This window comes from Amblyomma mixtum, chromosome 5 (assembly GCF_055824585.1).
Source record: "Amblyomma mixtum isolate Tamu chromosome 5, ASM5582458v1, whole genome shotgun sequence".
NCBI classification, from domain to species: domain Eukaryota; kingdom Metazoa; phylum Arthropoda; class Arachnida; order Ixodida; family Ixodidae; genus Amblyomma; species Amblyomma mixtum.
This window is the reverse complement of record NC_143016.1, coordinates 98,120,102-98,142,675: the sequence shown is the minus strand read 5'-3', so window position 1 is coordinate 98,142,675 and position 22,574 is coordinate 98,120,102. Positions and strand designations below refer to the sequence as shown.

The 22,574-nt window shown below is 47.8% G+C and overlaps 1 protein-coding gene across 14 annotated transcripts; it reads left to right on the top strand.

Moving 5' to 3' along the window:
- The first annotated feature begins 1,527 nt into the window (after positions 1-1,527).
- Tm1 (tropomyosin 1) lies at positions 1,528-21,604 on the top strand. Of its 14 annotated transcripts, none has more exons than XR_016283096.1 (10): positions 1,528-1,737; positions 5,049-5,174; positions 11,041-11,174; positions 11,877-11,994; positions 14,062-14,132; positions 16,596-16,671; positions 17,545-17,607; positions 18,789-18,858; positions 19,455-19,588; positions 21,381-21,520. XR_016283096.1 is itself a non-coding variant. In XM_089545648.1 (9 exons), the coding sequence occupies exons 1-9, from the start codon at positions 1,624-1,626 to the stop codon at positions 21,461-21,463; spliced, it is 855 nt and encodes a 284-aa protein (XP_089401774.1). In that variant the 5' UTR covers positions 1,529-1,623; the 3' UTR covers positions 21,464-21,604. The 14 variants fall into 14 exon arrangements, 10 of the variants coding, with proteins under 10 accessions (XP_089401774.1, XP_089401776.1, XP_089401775.1 ...); XR_016283094.1 differs by lacking the exons at positions 11,877-11,994; positions 14,062-14,132; positions 17,545-17,607 and adding exons at positions 12,065-12,182; positions 13,747-13,817; positions 17,705-17,767 and having other exon boundaries at positions 1,529-1,737; XR_016283095.1 differs by lacking the exons at positions 11,877-11,994; positions 14,062-14,132 and adding exons at positions 12,065-12,182; positions 13,747-13,817 and having other exon boundaries at positions 1,529-1,737.
- The last annotated feature ends 970 nt before the right edge of the window (positions 21,605-22,574 follow it).

The following is a 22,574-nucleotide window of genomic DNA, read 5'->3' as shown; positions in this document are numbered from 1 at the left end:
CAACGTTCTCGCATAGTCTAAAGCGAATTCAATCCGTGCGCACGTTTACGGTAATCAATTCCGTCCTTGCGTTAGATTAATAAAGAAAAATCTTGCTTGCAATCTGCGACGACCACTATAAAAGTGTGCCGCTCAACGTCGAGTCCTCGGCGTACCGCTGTCTTGGCGCACGCCTGCAGAGGATGAGATAGCGCCCCGTACTCAGGGGACGAAGACAGGAAGCCGGGGTTTCAAACATCCGCTTGTTCCTTCCGTGAAGGGGCTGATAGACCGACCGCGCATATTTTGCCTTCCGAGGCAACCGCTGACTCGCTGCGTCGAAGCGCATAACTGGGCGTTTACATCATGCACAACGGCGTAGTGACATCGCCCTAAACACTGCGTTGGGCTACGCTTCGAGCTGACAGTACTTTTGCGTTCCGATCAGCAACAACGAGGAAGGGACAAAATCGCACTTCTTTCTTCTGTTTCCCGGTGAATCACGCCCTTCTGTATACCTCAGGACACGACGCTGAGTCACTGCTGACCCTGTTCTATAACTTGGCTTCGGAGGCGGAATGCCGACCTCTGACGGGAAGACCCGGTTTCGACAACGGGACCTCGTTCCTAAAGTGATCGACAGCTCATGATAACCTATCACAATAGCATGGCCAAAACCATCACAAAATTTTTATTCGCAGGCTGTCCACTATTCCCGGAGACTAAACGCGGACAAGAAGGTTTCGCAGAAAACAGGAAAGAATGTATGCCGCCGCTAGCCGCGGCCCGAACTGGGTTAAGGTCAGGCCAATGTCGGATACGGAGCGCTCAGCATAAACAAACTTGACGAAAGCCCGATACTTCGCGAGCAGAGCTGTCTGTACTTTCGATGGCCTCACAGAACGTCATTCCAAAGTTCCACTCGAGGTACGAACAGAAATCAACGACCGAACTCGGGAGCCAGTATAGTGCACCATGTTAGGACCAAGTCAGCCGGAGTGGACGGACAACGAATCCGAAACCGGCAAGACACCAACACAAAGGAACACTGCTATCCAATAACTGCCCAGTATCCATAACAGGGAGCGATTCCGCCGGTAGCTTCGTACAGGAAACACGCAACAAAACGTAACACTCAACGGGACCAGTAGCGAAAGGAAAAGGGCAAATCTAGGAGCCAGGGAGGATGGCATTGACCGGGCAGCGTTACCTGCAGGCTGACATCGCGCGAAGTTTGGAAGAAGGAGTGGTACAGCACTATTACACTACTGCAGCGGTCGTTGATGCGGTGACGCGACGGCGGTCGGAGGAGGACAAGGTTACGCGTGGCGGTTGTCGACCGTTGGCGGCGGTGTGCAGACCGCGGGGTCCGAGCCGAGAGAGTGGTGCTGCCCGGCGGCAGCCAAGGCATTCCGGAGCGGGACCTCGGCCGTGCCATATTTGGCACGGGCACCGGGGGAGGCCGAGGGGCAGGAAACTCGAACCGCGTGACGTGGGCGAGCGCCAGGGGGCGCCGGCGTCGGGCCGCGAGGGATCTGAGGAACTGTCTTCTCGGCGTCCGGACTCCAGTCGTCCCAGGGCGTTCTCAACGAGTGGTCCAAGCTCCGTTCAGTGCTCAGCGAGCCAACCCGAACACCAGCCAAGATGGAGGCCATCAAGAAGAAGATGCAGGCGATGAAGCTGGAGAAGGATAATGCGGTCGACAGAGCAGAGACCGCCGAGCAGCAGTCCAGGGAGGCCGCTCTGCGCGCCGAGAAGGTACGGACGCGCGCACCGTGCACATGCAGTGCGTGAGAGTGCAGGCAGGGCGAAACTGTGCCGTTAAACACACGCCCACTCGTGTGGTGCAGATTTTGCTTGTGTGCAACAGTGCGATTCCTTGTAGAAGTCGAGAGCACGAGTGCCGGCGTTACGGCCTTGATCGCGCGGTGAGGAACTGTGTGCCAGGAGCTCGGAAAGGGCGTGCATAGCTAGCGAGAACGATAGCAACCACTTCTGTCATGCATGTTTTGAACTCCGCTCGTGGCATTCTTCGCCACACGGCTTCTGTTGCTTAGCTGTTTCATTGCCAGCTGTTCGGCGCGTGCATTAGTCCCTAGTAATCAAGGACTGAGTGAAAGAAACTAAGTAACCTTGTATTTGACTGTCGTAGCCGTCGCTAGAATTGTACTCAGTTTCTGTGGTTGTGGAGGGCTGACGTGCCCCCATATATAAATGGAAAATTGCTCTCAAATTTCCCCAGCAGCCTGCAATCGAAATTATGGAAAGTAAAACACGCGTTTCGTAGGTGAGTGGTGTCCCCTTAGGAATCACCTAATGCGATCGGCCTTGTTTTAACACTGGTGAACATTGGCCTGGTTGTGTGCTTTGAAAACAAATACGGCAAGGTTAAGAAGTGTCCAACGAGCGCCTGACTACTGGAGCAGTTGAGCATATTTAGCTAGCTGAACAAATGGAGAAAAAAAAGTTGAACAACGTCGTCCGACGTCCAGGCAGTCGCATTCTGGCCGCGCTCCCACTAAACGAACCCTGTCCTTTCCAACCTAAAGTGGCAGATCGAGGCGGGAGGGCAGACGAGCCGGCGGCGCTCGCATCTGCAGCGGATCTATTTCGGACATTCTAAATCTGGCGCCGCGAACCTAAACATGGGCACGCGTCCCGGCAAATACCTTTTCGGGTTCCCCCGTCGTGCAACGCGCGCCGGATGTGACGTCACGGCTGCCGGCATTCTTGCGCGCATGCGCTTTGCCAGATACGAGCGGTCCGTTTTTGTTCCGGCCGGCAAGACAGCGCCGAGCTCTGAAACTTCCCCGCTCGCGATTTTTGAGGAGATAACTGTGCTTCGGTTCCGTTTTAGTTGGCATCAGAACATTTCCGGATGAAGCACCCAGCAAGCCGATGATGTGTACAGGAAGGCGTTTAGCGTACGCGCCTATGTTTGACACTGTTTCTCACTGACTGCACACAAGCATACTTCACCCTTGAATGAGGCTGTGCCCTGTCATCGCGTCGATGACGAGAACATATTGCTCGTCGATCTTAATTAGCGAAACACCACAGCGTAGTTGAAAATAAGAATAAATGGATTTACTCCTACGCCAGATGCATCGAGGTTACACGAGCCTGAAATGCTGACCTTTGTGTGGTGAGCAGAACGGGTATTAACACGAGTGCATTGTTTTCTGTTAGCATCGAGGCATGTTACGCCGCACCTCATAGAATGCTACCAAACACTAATGTCCGCTGTGACATATGTCAGGAAACCGACACGATCGAACACTTTCAATCTTTTCCGCCGTATTTAGGTGTCCATCGGATATCGTTTTCCCGTAGTATTCAAATAAAACGATTAGTACAGAGCTAAGGGACTTAAAGATATTTTCGCCTCCTGATGCAGGAGAGATATTTCAAATGTATTGTGAGACAAAAAAAAAATAAGGTTAAAATGTTTCAAGGACAGAGATATTTCGGTAGTATTTTGTTATCTGATACCAAGGGCATGAGCTTCTAAGTGCTTCAACTTTCGAGCCTGTGTTACGCTTACACCAACATGGCAATCAATACATGCACACAGCACTGAAATATATATGCCCAACCTCAAATTCCAGGGTATATTTATGACATGCACATATGTATCTCAAAATAACACATACATAACTGCTATAGTACGTTTTTTCTTTCTAATATTTAGTGATGAGAAAAACTTTAATACTTCATTGGCCTGTTTCATTCAGCTGCTAGGAATTAGAAGAAAATTCCATTCACCGCATAGTTTATTTATATCCTGCAGCATTTCGGCATTTGCATCATCTGCGCTCAAACGTACTGTATGCCGTATCTTAATTTTACATTCGATTTGCTATTAATGCTCTTATTTGTACTTTAGTCAATTCTATTCGCTTTTTATTCTAGAATTTCCTCCTAGTGTCCACAGTAACATTACCCGATGGGTCAAGTTTCATGAACTATAAAACAAAACAAAAGCGACACCTTGAAAAAGAACGAGCAGATCAGCTAATCGTTTTACCTCGAGCGTGTTCTTCGTATCTTACGGTTATCAAACTTTGTATTTATTGAGACTGCCCGTCAAAAAGGGTATCTTTTTTACTTTTTTTTTTGTAACGCCAGTAAGTCAGTGGATTCTAGATGCCACAGCGTCATCTGCGCCACACACTTTATTTTTAATTCTGTTTAATAATCCCCACCACTCTAAAACAAAACATCACACGCCACCCATTTCTTAAAAGAATAATCAAGCACATCGGTATACCCACGTCTAGTGAGATACGTGTGCGCGTATAGCAACACGGTCTGTTTCGTTGAGCTCTGCACGTGAACTTACACTCTCAAATGTATGCCCCCAAGATGCATCTAAGTAAACTTTTTACATGGGGCGCATGTCGCTTGTGCTACAAAAGAAAAAAGAGAGAAATGCAAAGTAGTCGAGATTTAGAGAACTAACAGCAAAGTAGTCGAGATTTAGAGATGCAGGGGCGTTCCGGAGAACACACCAGAACCATTGAGTACAATTTAACTACATTGCTACCTTTCCCACCGGCTACACGCTCACGCAGATCGCACACACGCACAGGTGAACACACCCTTGAGCGCTGCGTTTGTATACGTTTGCATACAAACGCAGCGTTCAACCGTGCGTTCACGCTTGTTCAGCGTAGCGTAGGAGGACTAAGCATTAACTCCGAAGTCCTCCTGTTCTGCCAGCGTCAGTAGAGCGTGAGAAAGCCGCTCTGCATGCCTTCCAGGCTTCGACTGTTTTTGAGTAGCATCTCATTGATGGAAGCATAATTGCGCCCTCTCCGAAGCACGCGTTCATGCTCTCCAGGCGAGCGCACGTGAACGCGTAGCCGGTAGTGGAAAGTGCACGTGCAGCGCAGGAACGCGGTGCGTAGGAAGGTCAGAGGGCGACGCATGCTGCCGCACGTAGAACGCAAATTAGTGTGCACGAGTGGTTGATAGTAGAAGGGATAACTATGAGTGCGCGTTGTTCGTGGAAGTGTCTTCCTTTGCTGACCGTATGCCTTGGCCGTCGTGTCCCTGTCCCCCTGCAGGCCGAAGAGGAGGTGCGCAGCCTTCAGAAGAAGATCCAGCAGATCGAGAATGAGCTCGACCAGGTGCAGGAGCAGCTGTCGCAGGCCAACAGCAAGCTGGAAGAGAAGGACAAGGCCCTGCAGGCCGTGAGTATGATATACTATACATGAGTGTGAACTAAGTGCAGAACTGGCCTTGAGACAGTCCTTCTGGTACGAGACATGATGGTGGCGTTTCGGGTTTACAGGTGATATGTAGCTAACAGCACTTCCGTCTGTATACGATGTGTTCCGATACGAGCTAACCGTTCGGCGGTGCGCCTCGAGATGAGACCTCTGGTTTCCGCTGAAACCTGGAGTACAGCTACCACTCCCCCCTCTTTTCGCAGTAATCGGCGTCTATTGCTTGCCGGTGTTGTGACGCAGATGCGAAGGAGTTAAGCGGAAATTTATGCTCCGTGAGGTTAACGACATTTCGACATTAGGCGAGAAAAAAAAAACAAATTGTTCTGTCGCAAAAATTGCTATAACATATAGTCTTCAAGTGATCCTGCGGTGTCAAAGGCCCCGAGGCGCGACTAGCCTAAGGCTATCAGTCCACACAGTGTGCAGATGGCGATTCTCATACGTATTTCTGCAGACGCGTCCTTCCCGAAGAGAAAATGAAGATTGTTGCAAAACCCTGCAGACTCATTATTCGTGATCATTTTGAGATCGAAGGCAAAAAAAAAAAGCAAAAGATCGCATCATCATGCAACATGCACGTGTGCGTTCGATGAGCAGTTCCTCAACTCTTGCGGTCTCGCGTGTCCAGTCATCCGATGTCGAGATAAAGACAGCCTCCCCCGCTCCCCACGCAGTGTAGTGTAGTACATTGCACGTTTACGCTGCAACGCGCGCTTCGGCGTGCGCGGTGGCGAGGAATGCCCGTCGCGCCATTTGCATGCATTCCAGCGTGTGACGGCGCTGGCTGTTTCGTCGCCGACGCCGCGTCGTCCCTGAGCGAACGACGAAAGCGTGGCTAACCCAGTTCGCCTCGGGGCCCGCACTCTGCCGAAGCGGGCACAAGGGCGCCCCTTTGACGCGGCTGAAAGCCGACACCGCGACCGTCGCGCGCGCAAGAGGGGGCACGTGCGACTGTCGTACGGGTCGACCACGACGTGGATACTGCGCTACGTGGACCCCGCGTGCTTCTTTGGCCGCGTCAGGCGCGACGCTTCTGTTCTGCGATTGCGAAACCTGCCTTCTGCGATGACCCGATAAGGGCGCGCTAGCTCCCGTTCGGTGGTTCCTTGTCTCGAGCACCGCGCCACTGTACTGAGCCGACGTATCTGCCTATATCTATCGAAGCCGCGCTGGGTGAGGGAAGCGCGGTGAGACGAAAGGAAGGGAACCAAAAAGGGGAAAATAAGTTCTAGAGGAGTAGTAAAGAAAAAATGTTGACCGTAAGCAAACTCGATCGGGGCAGGGAAAAAGTATCGATCGCCGGACGTGACCTGACCACACATGACTGTAAAGGTCCTCGTCCTCAATCTAGCCGGTGGATTGCCGTAAACATGAGGTTTTGTGGATAACGAACCAGCAGGAGTGAAAAACGTTCAGAGTGAGAAAGTATCGACGCTGAGTGGGGTCGAAACCACTTTTCCACAGAGCCCAGAGTTCTCGACATGGTGCTTGTCGCCGAACCGTTACCGCGTCTTATCATGCAGGTGTTTGTTTGGAGTGGTTGGCTGGTATCCCGCTGGTAGCCCGTAAAGCGCTCTCTAAGGGCGTTCCTATAACAAGGGTGCGCGCGATGCAAATGTAAGGCGGCGGGACGCGGAGAGGTGCTGCCTCGTAAGGCGCCCTACCGGCGCCACCGTCTCGCCTCACCTGCGGTGGTCCCACGCTGAGAAACATCCGTTGGCGATTTGCAATTCGTAAACGGTTCGAGAGGTGTCGACGGGGTTAAAAGCGCGTTATCAAATTTCGATCGCACAACATGCGAGGCCCTGTACACTGACCGCATGCAGTGTCTAGCCCCTAATTTGACGGGATCCAATGTTGGCCTTTAATTCCCTGCCATTCCGCCTTTCCGCTGTCCTTATGAAGGCAAGGAGTTTTCACTCGCCTTAAACAAATAAAAAAGAGAGAAATAAAGGGTACGGAAGTACACACTGCGTCATATGGCACATTGCGATGTTTGGTTTATGGGTGATATTGCTAATGTAAGGCTTGCATGGTACTCATGTTTTGCAACTCGTATTTAATTAAGAACATTAATTTGCTTAGCTAGTTCCTAGCTGCTTCTGCCAAAACAAAAAAAAAAGCACCGTTTTCCGACTTATATAGGAGCACGAAATTTCCTTTTGAAAGGAGTGTATTCTTCAGGCACATTGTTAAACACTTTCATGTTTCGTATATTACAAAATAATTGGGTATTAAACGTTTATTATGCGGCCACTGAAAGCCGGCAAGGCCGTAGAATAAATTTCTGCATTATGATTTAGTCGCGAACATCACAGCAGATTTCTGGCCACTGACAGCCTCGGATTGTACTCGAACAAGTATTTTGTTGGCAATATATCGTAGGGGCAAAGGGGAAACGGTCGTGAATAAATATTTATTAATTTTCCACCAAGCTGCAGCGCACACATGAGTCCCCCCAAATGACTTCATACTGACCACTGGAAAGAATCTGCGGCTGCTTAATGCGATCCTGGCCTCAAAATCAGCGTAGAAAATATATTATTCATCACGGACAATGTGTTTGCGATAAACGTTGCACATTCAAAATTCAAAAGCCCGCCTCAAGGTAACCTGAAACTGTCAGGGAGCGCATCGCACGGCTTATGACGCGCACGCCAAGTTTTGGTGTGAAAATTCAGACAGATAATCCCCAGAAGTGCTTCAGATGCTGTCAATGGTGAAAGATGTTGCTTGATACTGCCTTTTATAGTCGCTTATACGCTGCAGGAAACACAGTTATGACTAAGGAGACTTCTATGCTGAGTAACTACTTTCTGCGCGCGCGCGTGCTGCTCCGTAGGGCCGCTGTACGCACGCGGCCTCGCCCATCACGACCTTGTATACATGCGCCGCTCGGCGACTTCGTCCACGTTAGGCCTGTAGCGGGTGTGTATCCCCACCCAGTTGTCAGTATTTCGGCGTCTTAGCATTACCAGTCAAAATGAGCGCCGTCCAGCAGGGAACGTTGCTAGAAGTGCTCAAGAAAAAAATGCGGGCCATGAAAGACGAGCTGGAAACTGCAAAAGAGCAAGCAGAGGACGCACAATCACGAGTTATGGAAGAAATCCGGCGTCGTGAAGAAGTGAGTGGCCAACTTTGCATTGTAACAAGAGTGCGGTGCCGGAGATCGCATGTTTCTGACTTGCGAGCGTCCGTAAATCCCGATCAGTGAGTGCTGTGCAATTTGGGCGACGTATTCGCTTGTGCGAAACTTTATTTCGCTTTCGTCGAAGCCTTATAAGGACCGAGTTTGTAACCCACATTACGCAAACCATCCCGGTCTTGTTGCAGTTGTGTGTTATTTTTGCCCCTTCGAAAGTGTGGCCGCCTCGCGTGCCATCGGCCGGACACGTAGCGTCAACTCGGTGTGTTTTGGCACATGCCATAGCGTAGATTGGTATGCGTGCTGAGTTGCCGCACCTTTGGAGATTTGTTTTCTCAAGTGCCGCTCCCCGCTCGGCATCCGGCGCGGTATTCTAGACGGACCGACCTTGGAGGAGCGCAGCATAGCGCTAGCGCGAAAAAATGTCGAGGAAATTAAAACGTTCCGATACCATCGAATACCCATTGGCTACCGGCGGTGGCCCGCCGTGGCCGGCTCTTCACCTCCCCCTCCCATCCCCCCTTCCTTTAGTGCCCTAAGCTGGTTTTTACGCTCTGGTATATTCGACCCGGAATTTGTGGCCGGCCGGTTTGCAGCGTCGCTGCGTTCCGAACCACAGGCCCGCAGATGCGTGTCCTGAGCGCCTGTTACGGGGCTACTGGCATTCCTGCCCCCGAAAGTCGGTTCCTAAAGCACGTATTGGTGCCAAACGATGCTGTGTGTCGAGGTAGTCGCGCGGACTCCGGCGTTCGATGTCGATCGTAATATAACACCTAGCGCACGCATAGCTTATGCGTCCGTGCGTTTCCGCGCTGTAGTTGTCAAGTGAAATTTACGCCCGTTGTGGGCTCGCCATGCATCCGCCGGTGTGAGCCTGGCTCGGTTCTAGCAGTTGGCTTGCTTGTTTAGTTCGTAAGACACGGCCTGGGACGAGAGTCCGCACCTCGATTGTTTGCCGACGTCGTTCAATTGCCTTGTCCTTCGGATGCGGTAACGTCGGTCTAAACGGACGACGTCTACCGCCACAGTCATGTATGTTTGTGTGTGTTATTTTAACATCTACACAGTGGGGATTTGAAAAGTAGTAGTATTTTCAGGCAACAGGGGTGAAATTTATCCATACATATAGTCAGACGTTGCTTACATAACTTTTGTCCAGCTGTTGCATTGCCCTGCATTGAATTATCGTCACATTATCTATATCCGTTTCCAGCAAGATTATTTATCCATGACGTAAATGTCAAGGTATCGGGTTGCCGTATGCTTTCAGTGACAAATGAGAGTCTTTAATGCATAGAACAGCACTTTCTGAATGTGCCAGTGTAATGAAACACGAAAGAAGCTTTTTTAATTGCAGTGAAGGTGGTATCTCTAGGATAATGTGGTGATGTTAAGGCGTGCTAACTTGTTAAAGGGACCTTGTAACAAAAGCAAAGCATGTAGCACATAAAAGAGTTGTAGAGTGCATGTCATGCTTTAAGTTGTCTTGGCTACAATACACTATTTGAAAATATCTTTTCGCTGCAGGTCGTGGAAAGCTTATGCAGGGTTTTTCCATTTTGTCACTCTGTTAAGTGTGTTGGCATGTAAGGTAATGATAAATGCTGTTGGCAAAATACAAAGCATGTGTAGGTGATCATGACATGGCTCCATTTTTTTCCTGTTTGATTCTTAATGTCAGAAAGGTCGCTTTTAGCATCAGTGTCTATATCTTATGGCATGATAACATTGTCCTGTTGGCTTGGCTACTGGAGATTGCTTTGTCAAGCTGGCAAGCATGGGCATCGCAGACATGTTTTTATTCACTTTATTTTTATTGCTTTGCGAACAGTCGATGGCTGTTTGTCAGTGACTTTTGACAAGGCGCTAGTAAAGGTCCACCCCCTCTTCAAGCCACTGTTAAGCCAGCTTGAATTCGGAATGTGAATGAGCATCGTTCATGATTTGAATTGCCAACATTTAACGGTGGCTCTAATATTCGTTGAAAAATGTTCACAGGAGTTGAGAGATGTTTAAAAAACTCCCTGGAGCTTCTGTCACACCATTTGCTCGTGTACTATGCGATGTCAGTGAACGTTAAAGAACCCCAGGTGGTCGAAATTTCCGGAGCCCTCCACTACGGCGTCTCTCATAGCCTTAGTCGCTTTGGGACGTTAAACCCCATAAACCAAACCAAACCAAACCATTTGCTCAAGTGCTCATATTGGACACACCAGCACACCTTGAACCATGGTACCACATTTCTGATTTAGTAGTGTCGTTAGTAGTTCAACTTGAAACTTCACTGCGTTTACTATGTTCTTATTGAGTATAGCCTCAACTGTACCAAATTAACTGCAATTTATCTGGCCTGACTTGCTTGTAAGGTGTGGCTGATGCTCCATGCCTAATTTAGAATAGTAACCTCATTGAAAAGGTACTCCGCTGTGCCATAGCCATGTAACACCTGTTGCATACGGCTTGTGTTCTTGGTGTAGCTTGTTTGCCTTCTCGAACTGGCATTTACTCCCAAACAGCCTCATCTTACTGATCCTGTTGCTTAGGCAGAAGCTGCAGTTCTGATATAATGCATTATGGCAGCAGAAATACTCTACGTGCACTTAGGTTGTGATGGTGTGGCCGTCATGTGTGCTTGTCATCGACTCATCGCTGTTGTCTCCGAAACTTTCCAATTGTGTGCAGGCTGAGGCTGAGGTTGCTGCCCACAACCGGCGCATCCAGCTCCTGGAGGAGGACCTGGAACGCTCTGAGGAACGACTCAAGATTGCCACCCAGAAACTGGAAGAGGCCTCCCAGGCGGCTGACGAAAGCGAACGGTACTTTTGGGCTGGACTCTTAATCTGACTCCTTTTCATTGATGCCTATAGTTCCGGGCAGCAGCTGGAATACTGAGGTGACATTTCAGTGGTCAGAAGAAATTGTGCGGCACTGTAGAGCAGCTCTAAAGTGGCTTATGTGCCCCCAACCTTAGGAGACAAGTTTGGTTAGGACCAGATGGCAATTTAGTTTCTTTGCAGAATAATCTTGTTGTGCCTAATTTGGCATTAATTTTACCTATTATGAAGCCAGGTTGCTTGTTTTCTCAAATATTCATAAAATCGGCATTATTAATGTGTTAAACTTTCTTTTTTAGCTCTTTTATTGCCACTGTTCTCATTGTAACACATAGTCGCATATGCTGGTGTAGTTATTTTATTGTAGCTTTTCTCAAAGCTGTTTCTTTTCTTAGACGTTAGTACTGCTCTCTTGTCGTACATTGTTTCAATCATGGAATATTTGTTCGCGGCTTTTGTCCATCACGCATGAAAGTACCTGTCTTGCTGGAAGCTTAGCTTTCTTTAAAGGAGGAAATATCTAAGGCACCGCATGAGCATCACCAGTATACTTATGCTCAGTTTTTCTTCCTTCTTTTTCTTCTGAGTTGGAAAGGTAAAAAAAAAAGAATTGAGGTGAAGTGCTCACAGCGCTCGGTGTCTCCTCTGTGCTGCTTTCAAATGTGCATAACTTCGCTCATCAAGCATCCGCAAGGCGCTGGAGAACCGCACCAACATGGAAGACGACCGGATCACACTGCTGGAGAACCAGTTGGGCCAGGCGCGCCTCATAGCCGAGGAGTCTGACAAAAAATATGAAGAGGTGAGGTCTCGAGGCCAGCCGGAGCTGACCGCGGCGTCCTTTCTTTCTCTCTCCCCACTCTCGCGAACAGCATGCGCAAAATGCTGGAGCACAGGAGCATCACCGACGAAGAGCGCATGGACGGTCTCGAGGGGCAGCTCAAGGAAGCGCGCACGATGGCTGAGGATGCCGACAGGAAATACGACGAGGTGACTTGGCTCTGAGAGAGAGTGGAAGCGTCCTGGAGGGGCAGCATGCTGTGTGCACTGCTGCACACTGCCCTCTGCTCCGTGTGTGCCCTCCTCGCTCCTTCCAGCTTCCCCCCTAACAGAGCCACGTACACTCTTGTCCAGTGTTTTTCGCTGCACCCATCTGTGCACTTGACATAACATGGTGTGTGGGCCTGCACCAGTGTGCCTAGTAGACCTCGCCACTAGGGCGACACGAGTGTGTCTTCCAGGTGCATGGTTTTCCTGGCGTGTTCCTTCGTTGCGGTCTGCTGCAAAGGGGTTTTCGTTAGCGAACTTGCCGTAGTGAGACTGTGTCGCAGAGTGCTTTTCTCTTTCCGCCCTCTCTAATGGCAGTGTAGTGTAGGTGGTCAGGCTTGAATGAGTTTTAGTTGTGAGTAGATTCCTCTTTCTGTGTGTATGTGTGCGTGCAAGGCACAAGAAACTTCACTTGGAGTCTGCAAGTGTGTACCAAACATTTACTGACCGTACATTCCTGAAGTGAAGGTGTAACGAGGCAACTACTGCGCTTCACCATGATATTTATCTAGTATTGGGGTAACATAACTTTTTTTTTTCTTCGTAGATGTAATCGTAAACTATTAAGTCGTATTATGTTGAAAGCTCCTTGACTTGTTAGACCCCTTTGATTTCTGCAGTAGAGGGCATACCGCAACTGATTGACGTTTGGAGTGAATTTTTTTTTCTTTGCCTGAGTGTGCAACATACTTACGTCCACTAACTCTGCACGTTCCTCCGTGTTTGTTGCTGTGAGCTGAACTGCAGTGACATTGTGAGCAGTGGCTTTTGGTGCTTGCACAAAGAGGTAAAACTGCTATAATGGTCATGAAGTCCTTTAAACAAGAATGTTTATTTTCGTACTCACCAAAATATTAAGTAAATCGCATGCCTGTTTTTGTAAACCCCAGTCTACTGTAGTTGATGATCTCTGAAGCATCATTCATGTGCCTGCATGGTGGAGATGCACATGTGTAGTGATTGTAATGGCAGCAGAAAATGTAGATTATTTATTTATTATTTATGTAAATAAAATATTGCTTGTTATTCAGGAGGCTACTTACTGAAAAGTGCACTGCCTAATCTTGGTGTGAGTCTACTCAAAGTCAGCCAGTTAGCTATGGATTTTAGTTTAAGGGCTGTAGTCAGAGTGCAATGAGGACGTATTATGTTGCGGGGTGAAATAGTTGCACCATTGTGCTTTTTAAGCTCACTTACCATTTTTTTTGCTTGTTCTGCTTTCTGCCTACTGTAAAATCTATTTGATCAGCTGAGTTTTCAACAGAAGTAGGCATTGCTGTGACAAACTAAACCTCTGTTTTTTTTTTTATTTTTTCAGACAGTCGGATCTGAGGTTTAGTGATCAAAACTAGGCAGCAGTTATATTTGTCCTCATGGAGAGCAAACCAGTGCACGGTAGCTGAACCTGCTTTACTTATCTTTAGGATTCGTAGAGAAGTGCTAATAATGGTTAGGGAACGTTGCCGAACACTGCCGAGACTAAGCGCTCTGTGTGTGTGTGGCACAGGTGGCCCGCAAGTTGGCCATGGTTGAGGCCGACCTCGAACGCGCTGAGGAGCGTGCAGAGACTGGTGAGACGTAAGTTGTTCCGCACGCAGCCCTCATCGTGTGTGCCAGTTTGTGCGTGTGCGTATGCAGCATTGATGGACCATTGTGAGCGTGTGTTGCGCGTTCCTTGGGCTTGCACCTCGCTCACCATTTGCGTGTGTTTTGCTCTTCCCGTCTCCTCGCTGTGCCCCAACCCATCCATCTTTCCCCGATGACTGCCCCCCCCTGCCGTCGTGCAACGCATGTGCGCATGGTGTGTGGTGGCACATAAAAGATGGCACGCCGCATTGCCCTCCTGGAGGCCGACCTGGAACGAGCCGAGGAGAGGGCCTCCACGGGCGAGAGGTGAGGCCGTGCCACGCTCTTCCTGTTTCTAACTTCCTGCCAGCTCTTCGGTTGACTGCACCAGTTGCAATGGGTTAGGAGTCCAAGTCACATCCCTGACTTCTCCCGTCTGAGGATGGTTGACAGGAAGCAGTGCCATTGGCTGTACGAGCTGTGTTCTTGCCAGTTTCCTTCTCGAGAAAAACTAATCCATCAGTTCCTCGAATAGCGGTCACATGTTCAGTACCCTGTGACCATTGGGCAATCGATGTTACCTTGACCCATGCTAGCAGTTGCAACTGTGATGGTCAAGGAGCTGCAGTCATTTCTTACTTCACATCCCAGCTAAAACCTTTGCTGGAAGTGCTGCATGTTTTCACAGTAGGGTTGGTGTATTAACCACTCATCTAGTGGCATGGGGGTGTTTTTTTTTTTTTTTTTTGTTTTTGCCTTTGTAAGCATGTAGGAAAAAGAGGGAACTTGGGAAGTACAAAACAATCACCCGGCCGCGGCGGCTGAATTTCTTTGGAGGAGAAATTCTAGAGGCCCGTGTACTGTGCGATGTCAGTGCACGTTAAAGAACCCCAGGTGGTCGAAATTTCCGGAGCCCTCCACTACGGCGTCTCTCATAGCCTCAGTCGCTTTGGGACGTTAAACCCCGTAAACCGACCAACCAACCAACTTTAGCTTCAGGTCCAGTGTCAGTTTGGAGGGATGGGGTTTTTTCCGAGTTTAGTTGCACTGGAAAATATATGGCAGGGGATGAATGGTAAAGGAAAATGGCTGGTGGGACAACTTCCACTTGTACAGTTCGGCTGTATCTTTTTCTTTTCGAATGGCACCCGACGGCTGTGTCACCTTGAAAGTTGTCATTTGGCCTTTCGCCCTTTCGGGCTTGAAAAAGATGCTACTCTTTAAAGGAATCATGCCCTTAGTAGTTGTAGTAACTGCTAAAAGTATGAGGACGAGCTTTGCTTAACACGTTGACTGCGGCAGCAATTTTCGGATCCCAAATCCCTGTGCGTCCTGGGTCTTGGATATGGCATGACCCACCAGTTAGCTATAGGTATACTTGCCACGCCAGCTTATATTGAACCGCGCATGGGTGGGAGTAGCCGTCTGGCATGTGTGCATTTCGTGGGCTCCCTGAAAAATCTCAGCTGTACCAGGGGTTCGCCTGACCCAGTATTTGCGGCCTCACAGCATGAATACAAGACGTGGCCCACTGGTGTCCCACGACGCAGTGAACGTGTTAAGGCTATGCCTGCCACTGATGGCCTCCATTGTTGTAATATAGTTGTAATGGAAGAACAGTGCTTCAACTGAGGTAGTCTCGACAGCCGTGACCATGAACGGTTTTGCATGAAATAGCCAGGCTAGTGTAGCCGCAAATGAAAAGCTGTGAAGACCAAGTGGCCATTGGAAAAGGTGCCTCTCCTGTGTACCTTACACAATGGTTCAAGTGCTAGACTTGTTTCATGAGCAGTTTTCTAGTAGTCAGCGCAGAATTGGTACCTCCGGCATCTTAGTGCTACTGCTGCCTCATAATATCGTTATTAGTGTTGTACTGTGTATGAGAAAAACACAGACATGATTTAAACAGTTTGCTTTAACTTTTCTTGTTGGCACAATTGCAGTTTTTGAAATAGATTAGTAGTCAAGGGGGGCCTTATAGGGCAGGTTGGGGTCTCATTATCATCAGCACGTGTTAAGGTGCAAGACCAATAAGGTATGGGTAAAAGATTTTCTCTGCATTATTTATTGGCTAAAACTAAGAATGTTATGGTACTCTTGTTTTCTTGTGCAACACATCTTCCACTGTATGCAAACAGGCTTACAAGGGGCCGTAGTTTCTTGGTGGTTGTCATTTTTCAACTGTTCGCAGAAGTTAAAGCAAGCGCTCGTACTCAGGGCCATGCACAGTGGTAACATGTTTTTCAGTCTTGCATTTTATCACAAATAACAAGGTCCGCTTGCATGTCATTAATTTTTGTGTTACCTTTGTCCATGTGTATTACTTACCAACAAGTGCATTTTGAACATGAGCACTGCGTTGTATTGTTTTACTTTACTCCTGCCATATATATATATATTTCTTAATTCCACGTCAGGATACCAACACAAATTGTTTGCGAAAATTCTTTAGAAATATTTTTTGCTTATTGGCCCTTTGGGGACTGTTTTGATTTTGCTTTCTTTCCTCTATTCTGTGAAAATTGACATTTGTATTGACGGATGATTCTATGCTTTCTGGAATTTGTTAACGTCGTGGCTAATTCAGGCAGCCCCATGACGTGCCCATTTCACCTGTTAAGAGACGTGTTGAGCCACCTTGTACTATCAAGTACCTGGTTAAACTGTTTCTGAAACACCCTAGTTTGTCCTTCCCCATGTTGATTTCTGTTGGTCTCGTCTCAGATGCAACATTGGCAGTATTGGATGTGTTACTGTCCACCTACCTCACCATGCATTTCTTGTGTGCAGCAAAATTGTGGAGCTTGAGGAGGAGCTGCGCGTTGTCGGCAACAACCTGAAGTCCCTGGAAGTGAGCGAAGAGAAGGTAATGCACAGTTGCCGTCACTTCATTTGTGTCAGCGGGATTGAGCAGAAACATATGGTCCAGACATTTTTAAGTGCAGTAGTCGTTGTTATTGATCAGTACTGTTCTTTTGTCAGGTTCATAGAGGCATTGATAGTGGGAAAAGTTGTGGAAAAACTTACCTTGCTTAAGGTGTATGTATGACCGTTACCTGACCTTTTGAGATTTGGCATGAATCAGTGTATGCTAGAAAGGAGTGAGATTCTGCCCAAGAGTGATACAAGACTCGTCCAAAAGTGGCACTGGGCGCTCTTTTACTCATTTAGCATTGCACGGCGGACTCTTTGTTAATTTGAACTGATATTTTGTTCTGGTGAGCAATCAGTGTATTTAAACGGCTCCTGTTGAACACTGCATGATTCAAACATATTCTCAGCCGTCCTTTAGTTTGAATTATCGAGAGCCGATTGAACAGTGTTTTGTTGGGCTGGTACCATTTAATCAAGAAGCCACCTGATTTTTAGTATGTTATTGTTGGCTGATCCTATGTGCATTACTGTGGAACATTTGTGCCTTGTGTGTTGTTGAACTTGTTAAATCTAGCTTGTCTTTGGAAATAAGTAGCTACCACTGGGCCTTGGATTCACCACTCTGCCTTAGGACTGGCTCTTCGGGTCAATCTTCGGGCTGACCCATTGTGGGGTAAACTGCAAACGGGCGACTGTGAGCGTCCCGCTGGCCTCACTTCCTTCTCCTTCTTTTTCATGGACTTCTTCAGCTGTCAAACCTCCTTCTCGGCATGCATTGCCAGATCTTTTTTTTTTTTCTTCTTCTTCTTCTTCTTGTCCCATAATGCCTCTCTTTTCCGGGGTTTTGGGGTGTTGTGAACCACAGGCCCAGCAGCGTGAGGAGGCGTATGCGACTCAGATCAGCACAATGACTGCCAAACTGAAGGAGGTAAAGTGTGCCCTTACGTCCTAACTCCGCTGTGTGTGTGTGTCTCTCTCTCTTCGTTCTCGTGTGCCGCTGTTGCCGCTGGACGGACGGGGTTTAGGCCCTGCAAAAGGAGGAGACGTACGAGGGCCAAATCCGGCAGATGACTGCTAGGCTGCAAGAGGTACGCCACACTGGCACCACCCCCCCTTCGCTGCGGTTGTTGCCCCTCGCCACCGTCGATTGCTTGTTGTGGTGGCCCCCCCCTTCGTTTCTTGCACACTCTTCGAACTACCTGCTCAGTATATTTTTCCCCTCTCACCGTCTTCCTTTTCCCTTTATCTCTACCCGTAGCCTAGCAGAATGACCGCAGCCCATGAAGCACACGCCTGTAGCTGGCGTTACGATTTCTTGCACCCCAACTTTTGTCACCTGCCGTGTTGAAGCATAACGTAGCTGTTTAATGAACCCCATAAGCTAAGAAGCCTGCAGTGTAGCGTGTCGTGAACTAACTCTGCATTTTAGTCTTCTGTGGCAAATCCTTAGATTCCATTTACTAATGGCTCTACAGTTCTAGAGTATGTGTGTCTCACTTTGTCATGTCACCATGTAATGTTTGCTTGACTAGTAGCAGCTGCTTTGATGCATCTCCGCCGTTGCGTTAACGGGGCAATAAACTGTCCCACTTCCTATTACCGAGATTTTTCATGGTTTGTGCATTTATGTTGAAAGCTATATCTCTGTTGTCCCTTCCTTTCTTTCTCTTCTTTCTTTTGCAATTTCAGCTTTTTACCTAGAATTGGAGCGCTACCTATTGTGCAAGTCAAATTTTTTTACAAGTAGCCTCCGCTGCGTGCTGTGCTGCTCGAACTTTATCAGCAATATTAGGTCTATTGTTTGCGTTTCTGTTGTGGTCTTTCAATTTGCCTCGTTGTCTGGAAAGGCCATGCACAGCATTTGCATGCAGTGGACGCACTTGTACTGTTGCAGATAAGTAGAAGCAGTGCATGATTTCAATTAAGCGTATGACCTTTACCGTACCTGTTCTGTTACTGTGTAGACAATTAAAGGCTGAGAGGCTATAGTAATGTTAAAAATACTTTGCAGACTAATAAGAACATGCAGGTATGTAAAGGATATCTTGGCAACGTGATTCGTGCTTCCTGCTTGTGTGATGTACGTTCCATTGTTTCTGCCGCACACAGGCTGAAGCCCGGGCTGAGTTCGCCGAGAGGTCAGTGCAGAAGCTGCAGAAGGAAGTGGACAGACTGGAAGGTAAGTACTCTTCCAAGAGATGCATGCCGTTGTTGAGTTTATCTGCATGCAGGCAGTCTAATTCATTTGGTTTGCAGTGGTTTCTCTCAGTGCATGAAGTGATTAACCTAGGGTAAAAGCGCGGAAATGGGGATATCATTTCAGAGCAGTAATCAGATACAAGAGCAGGCTTAGCATACAAATGTACGCTGTCCGCTGCGCGGCGGTACCTGTACAAGCTACTTTTGTGCATTTTTAGTTAAGTTCACGTACACTCTCTCCCGCTAGTTAATAACTGATTGAGAAAACTGTTCGTTTAAGTTTGGTTGACAGTTTGCTCATTCATGTTTTGAAAAAGAACATGGAAGGACAGATTTCCCAAAGCTTTGCAGTTAAGGCGGTGCCTTTTCTTCTGATGCTTTGACATTGCATAAGGGAGGCATCTGTCAGTTTGGAAGTTAGCTCTAGAAACTATCTCCTTTAATTTCCGAGACTTGTTTTTGAGATGTGAGAGATCGCCAAATGCCGAGGGACTGCACAGACAGCATGTTGAGAGCAGTAGTGGCCAGCAACATGGAGGCGCAGTGGGAGGCAGCACGGCTCTTCCATTGGCACAGACGAGCTGCTTGTGGAGCGCGAGAAGAACCACATGCTTCAGGAAGAGGTGGAGACCACCCTGAAGGACCTGCAGTCCATGTGACCGGGCTGCACGGCGCTCCACTCTGCCTGCTTTCTTCCCCCCTCTGTCCAGGTGTGACTAACCGCATCCCCTTGTCCCCCTCTCCCGCCCCCTACTCTAGGTTTCTAGTGTGGTGCTAGATAGAGGCAGCCACCACCTGCCTGCGCCATCTCTTGTCAAAAGTGTGCATCCAAAGCAGTAGCCTGGTCGTGTGGCATGTCACTGCTGCCATGTTAAGGGACCAAAACATGTCAGCACGGCCAAGCTCGTTTGATTACTGCTCTGGTCTCTCATTACAGAGTAGCGTGAATACTTTTGGCAAAAGATTGCGCATGCAGTGCATTATAACAACAGTAGCATCAGCATCTGCTTTGTGAATAAGGATGAGACAAGCACGTTGGAGAATTCTCATGGATGTCAGGTAATGAGAGCTTGAGGACGAGCAGCGCAAATTTAAACAGTACTACAGAGCTGTCCTCACCGTTGTCAGCTAGGCAGAATATACGTGGCATTTGTGCAGTTTAGATGGTGCCACGTGTATGCCCTGTGGGTGAAATGCAAAAGGCGTTTTAAAAAATTATGTAAGCAGCAGTTGTTAAATGATAATCATCCTAACGAAAGATTTGAAACACTAAGGCCTTTTTCAGGGCTGTAAAGTCATTGAAGCACGGTTTGCAGGTCAGTTTATGTTTAATATAGTGCAAGAATCTTGGGCAAAAATTCAGGTGCAATTAAAGAACTCATAGCAATTAGCGCAAAACATGTTTTGTTTGCGACAAAGAAAAAGTGCCACTGTTCTCAATTGTTAGCAGCAGGGAAAAGGTTGTTGTGGTGGCCTGCTGTTGTGGTGGCTTGTGGTGGTGTTGTGCACGTCCTTGGTTGGTTTGGTGGTTGTGTGTTGCTGTGCCGAGGTTTGCGGTGAATAACACTTACAGGGCCAAAAAAAAAATGCTAACTGGACCGAATTTGTGGTCTTTTGCTGCGCTGCAAACTGCCTTGCTGTGAAGACTTTAGTGCGAGGTGTTTGTGCTGTACTTTTGCAGTTAGAAGTTTATGGAGTGCCATTGTTTCGAAAGCAGAGGCTTTTAACTGTACTGTGCCTAGAGGTCTGATTATTACCAGCTTTAGCACTGTTACCAGTCACAGCAAGGCATTTGTTGAGAGTAGTGTACTGCATGCAACACAAATGAAAATTTGTAAACTGATCGTGTCACAGCTGAAATAAATCTACTTGTATTTACTATGTCCGATATGTACCATTAACCTGTATGTGTTGCATGGCATGTGTGCCCCTTGGTTTTATAAACAGCGATTTCGATACATGTGGCATCTGTAATCTTTTCACTCTCAGCATATTGGTCAGACATGTGCATTTACGAATTAATGTGTAATTTGTGAACACCCTTTCACAGTTCTGCTCATTTAGTTTTATCATTTAGACTTCAGCTTGATATTGAGCTCACTAAGCTTTTTGAGTGATATATGTTTCACTTGAAATTGAAGGCTTTATTTTTTTAAACCTGGTGCCTTGGTGTTAGGGTGTCATTTTCTGGGATTTTAACAAGCTGGTATATCTGATGGCTTTCACCGCCGGTTATCATTCCAATTGGCAGATAAGTATTCACACCAGGATAGAATAGCACCCGCACATGCTTCAGTTGTACCTCCTTTCTCGTCTAGCTTGGCATGTCGTTGTTTGATTCATTTTGAAGAAGCGTCAATGTTTTTTCAGTCATGGGAAGCTTGATGTGTACACCTTGTAGCTTGTCGGGAGGAACTTTAGCTGTGCGCGTTTGCTCATTCTACTCTCGGTTACTTTAACGAGACCTCGAGCTTACTGTTGCCTCGCTGTGCCCGCCCGCAGACGAGCTTGTCCAGGAGAAGGAGAAGTACAAGGCTATCTCGGACGAGCTGGACCAGACCTTCTCCGAACTCACTGGCTACTAAGCTCCACGCAAAGGGACTGGCGCCACCGTTGTTTCTACCGCTGCTCTGCCGAAGTTTCACTCTCACTCCGTCGTTGTCGTTGGGGGGGTAGGCTAGGACAGCAGGGGGACAATGCCTTTTACACAGATGGAGACTGGGAGAGTAGGAGGGGCCTGTTGCGACCGCTGCCACGACGTCCACCCGAATCAACACAGGGGCAGGGTTGCCGCTTTGCCGGCAATTCGGTCTCGCCGCATTGTTGGACTGCCGGTTTAGGGAAGGAAGGAGCACCGATTTCTTCTTGTTTTGTCCTCTGTACTCTTGTTATGTTATGGATAAAAAAACGACAGTGCCTCTCCCCTCTCACCTTTCTCTCTCTTCATTGCCCGTTGTTCTTCTCGAAAGACACCGAACACGCATACAGACACAGAAGAACTACTAGCTCTCTCTATTCTTTTTCTCAGCTCTATGCATTTCCCCTACTTTCTTTTTTTTTCTTTTATCTGGCAAGGTTGTAAGTTTTTACATCTTGTTTTCCTGCCAATGTGAGGATGTGTACCGAGTGCTCCCATGCTTTTTTTTTTTTCTTGGGATGGGAAGAAAAAGGACAGTGTTAAGTTTTGTGCCTAGGAATTCGAGGAAAGTGTTGTTTTGACACGTCATGCTGTACTCTGGACACGATTGGACGCCTCCATAGTGTGTTTGCATCACAGGCGCCCCAGCCGTTTCTAAGAGCAAGCAAGGTTGATTGATAAACCAAAACTGCCAAGCAATTTGTATGCCAATATATCTGGTAATAAAAGAAAACCATATTTAAAGGTGCTCTGGCAAAATGGTGTTCACTTATTGTCTTATGTGCAAATCTGAATTGCCGTGCTCCTGCCAGTGTATAAATCGTGTGAAGCAGAGGACGACCAGTAGGCACTTGTGCGAGTTCCAGGGTGATGGAAATGGTACAGGAGCATGTTAGTAACAACTCTGTCTTTATGCGTACAAATATCTGTTTGTTGCTTGTTTCTCATAACTTTAAGTGTTTATAGTTCTGGCTTTATAGGTAACTTGAGGAGGTGTGACAGCCTAACACAATTTTGCACATTTTACACATGCCACCCTCCATGAAGAAAAAAAAATC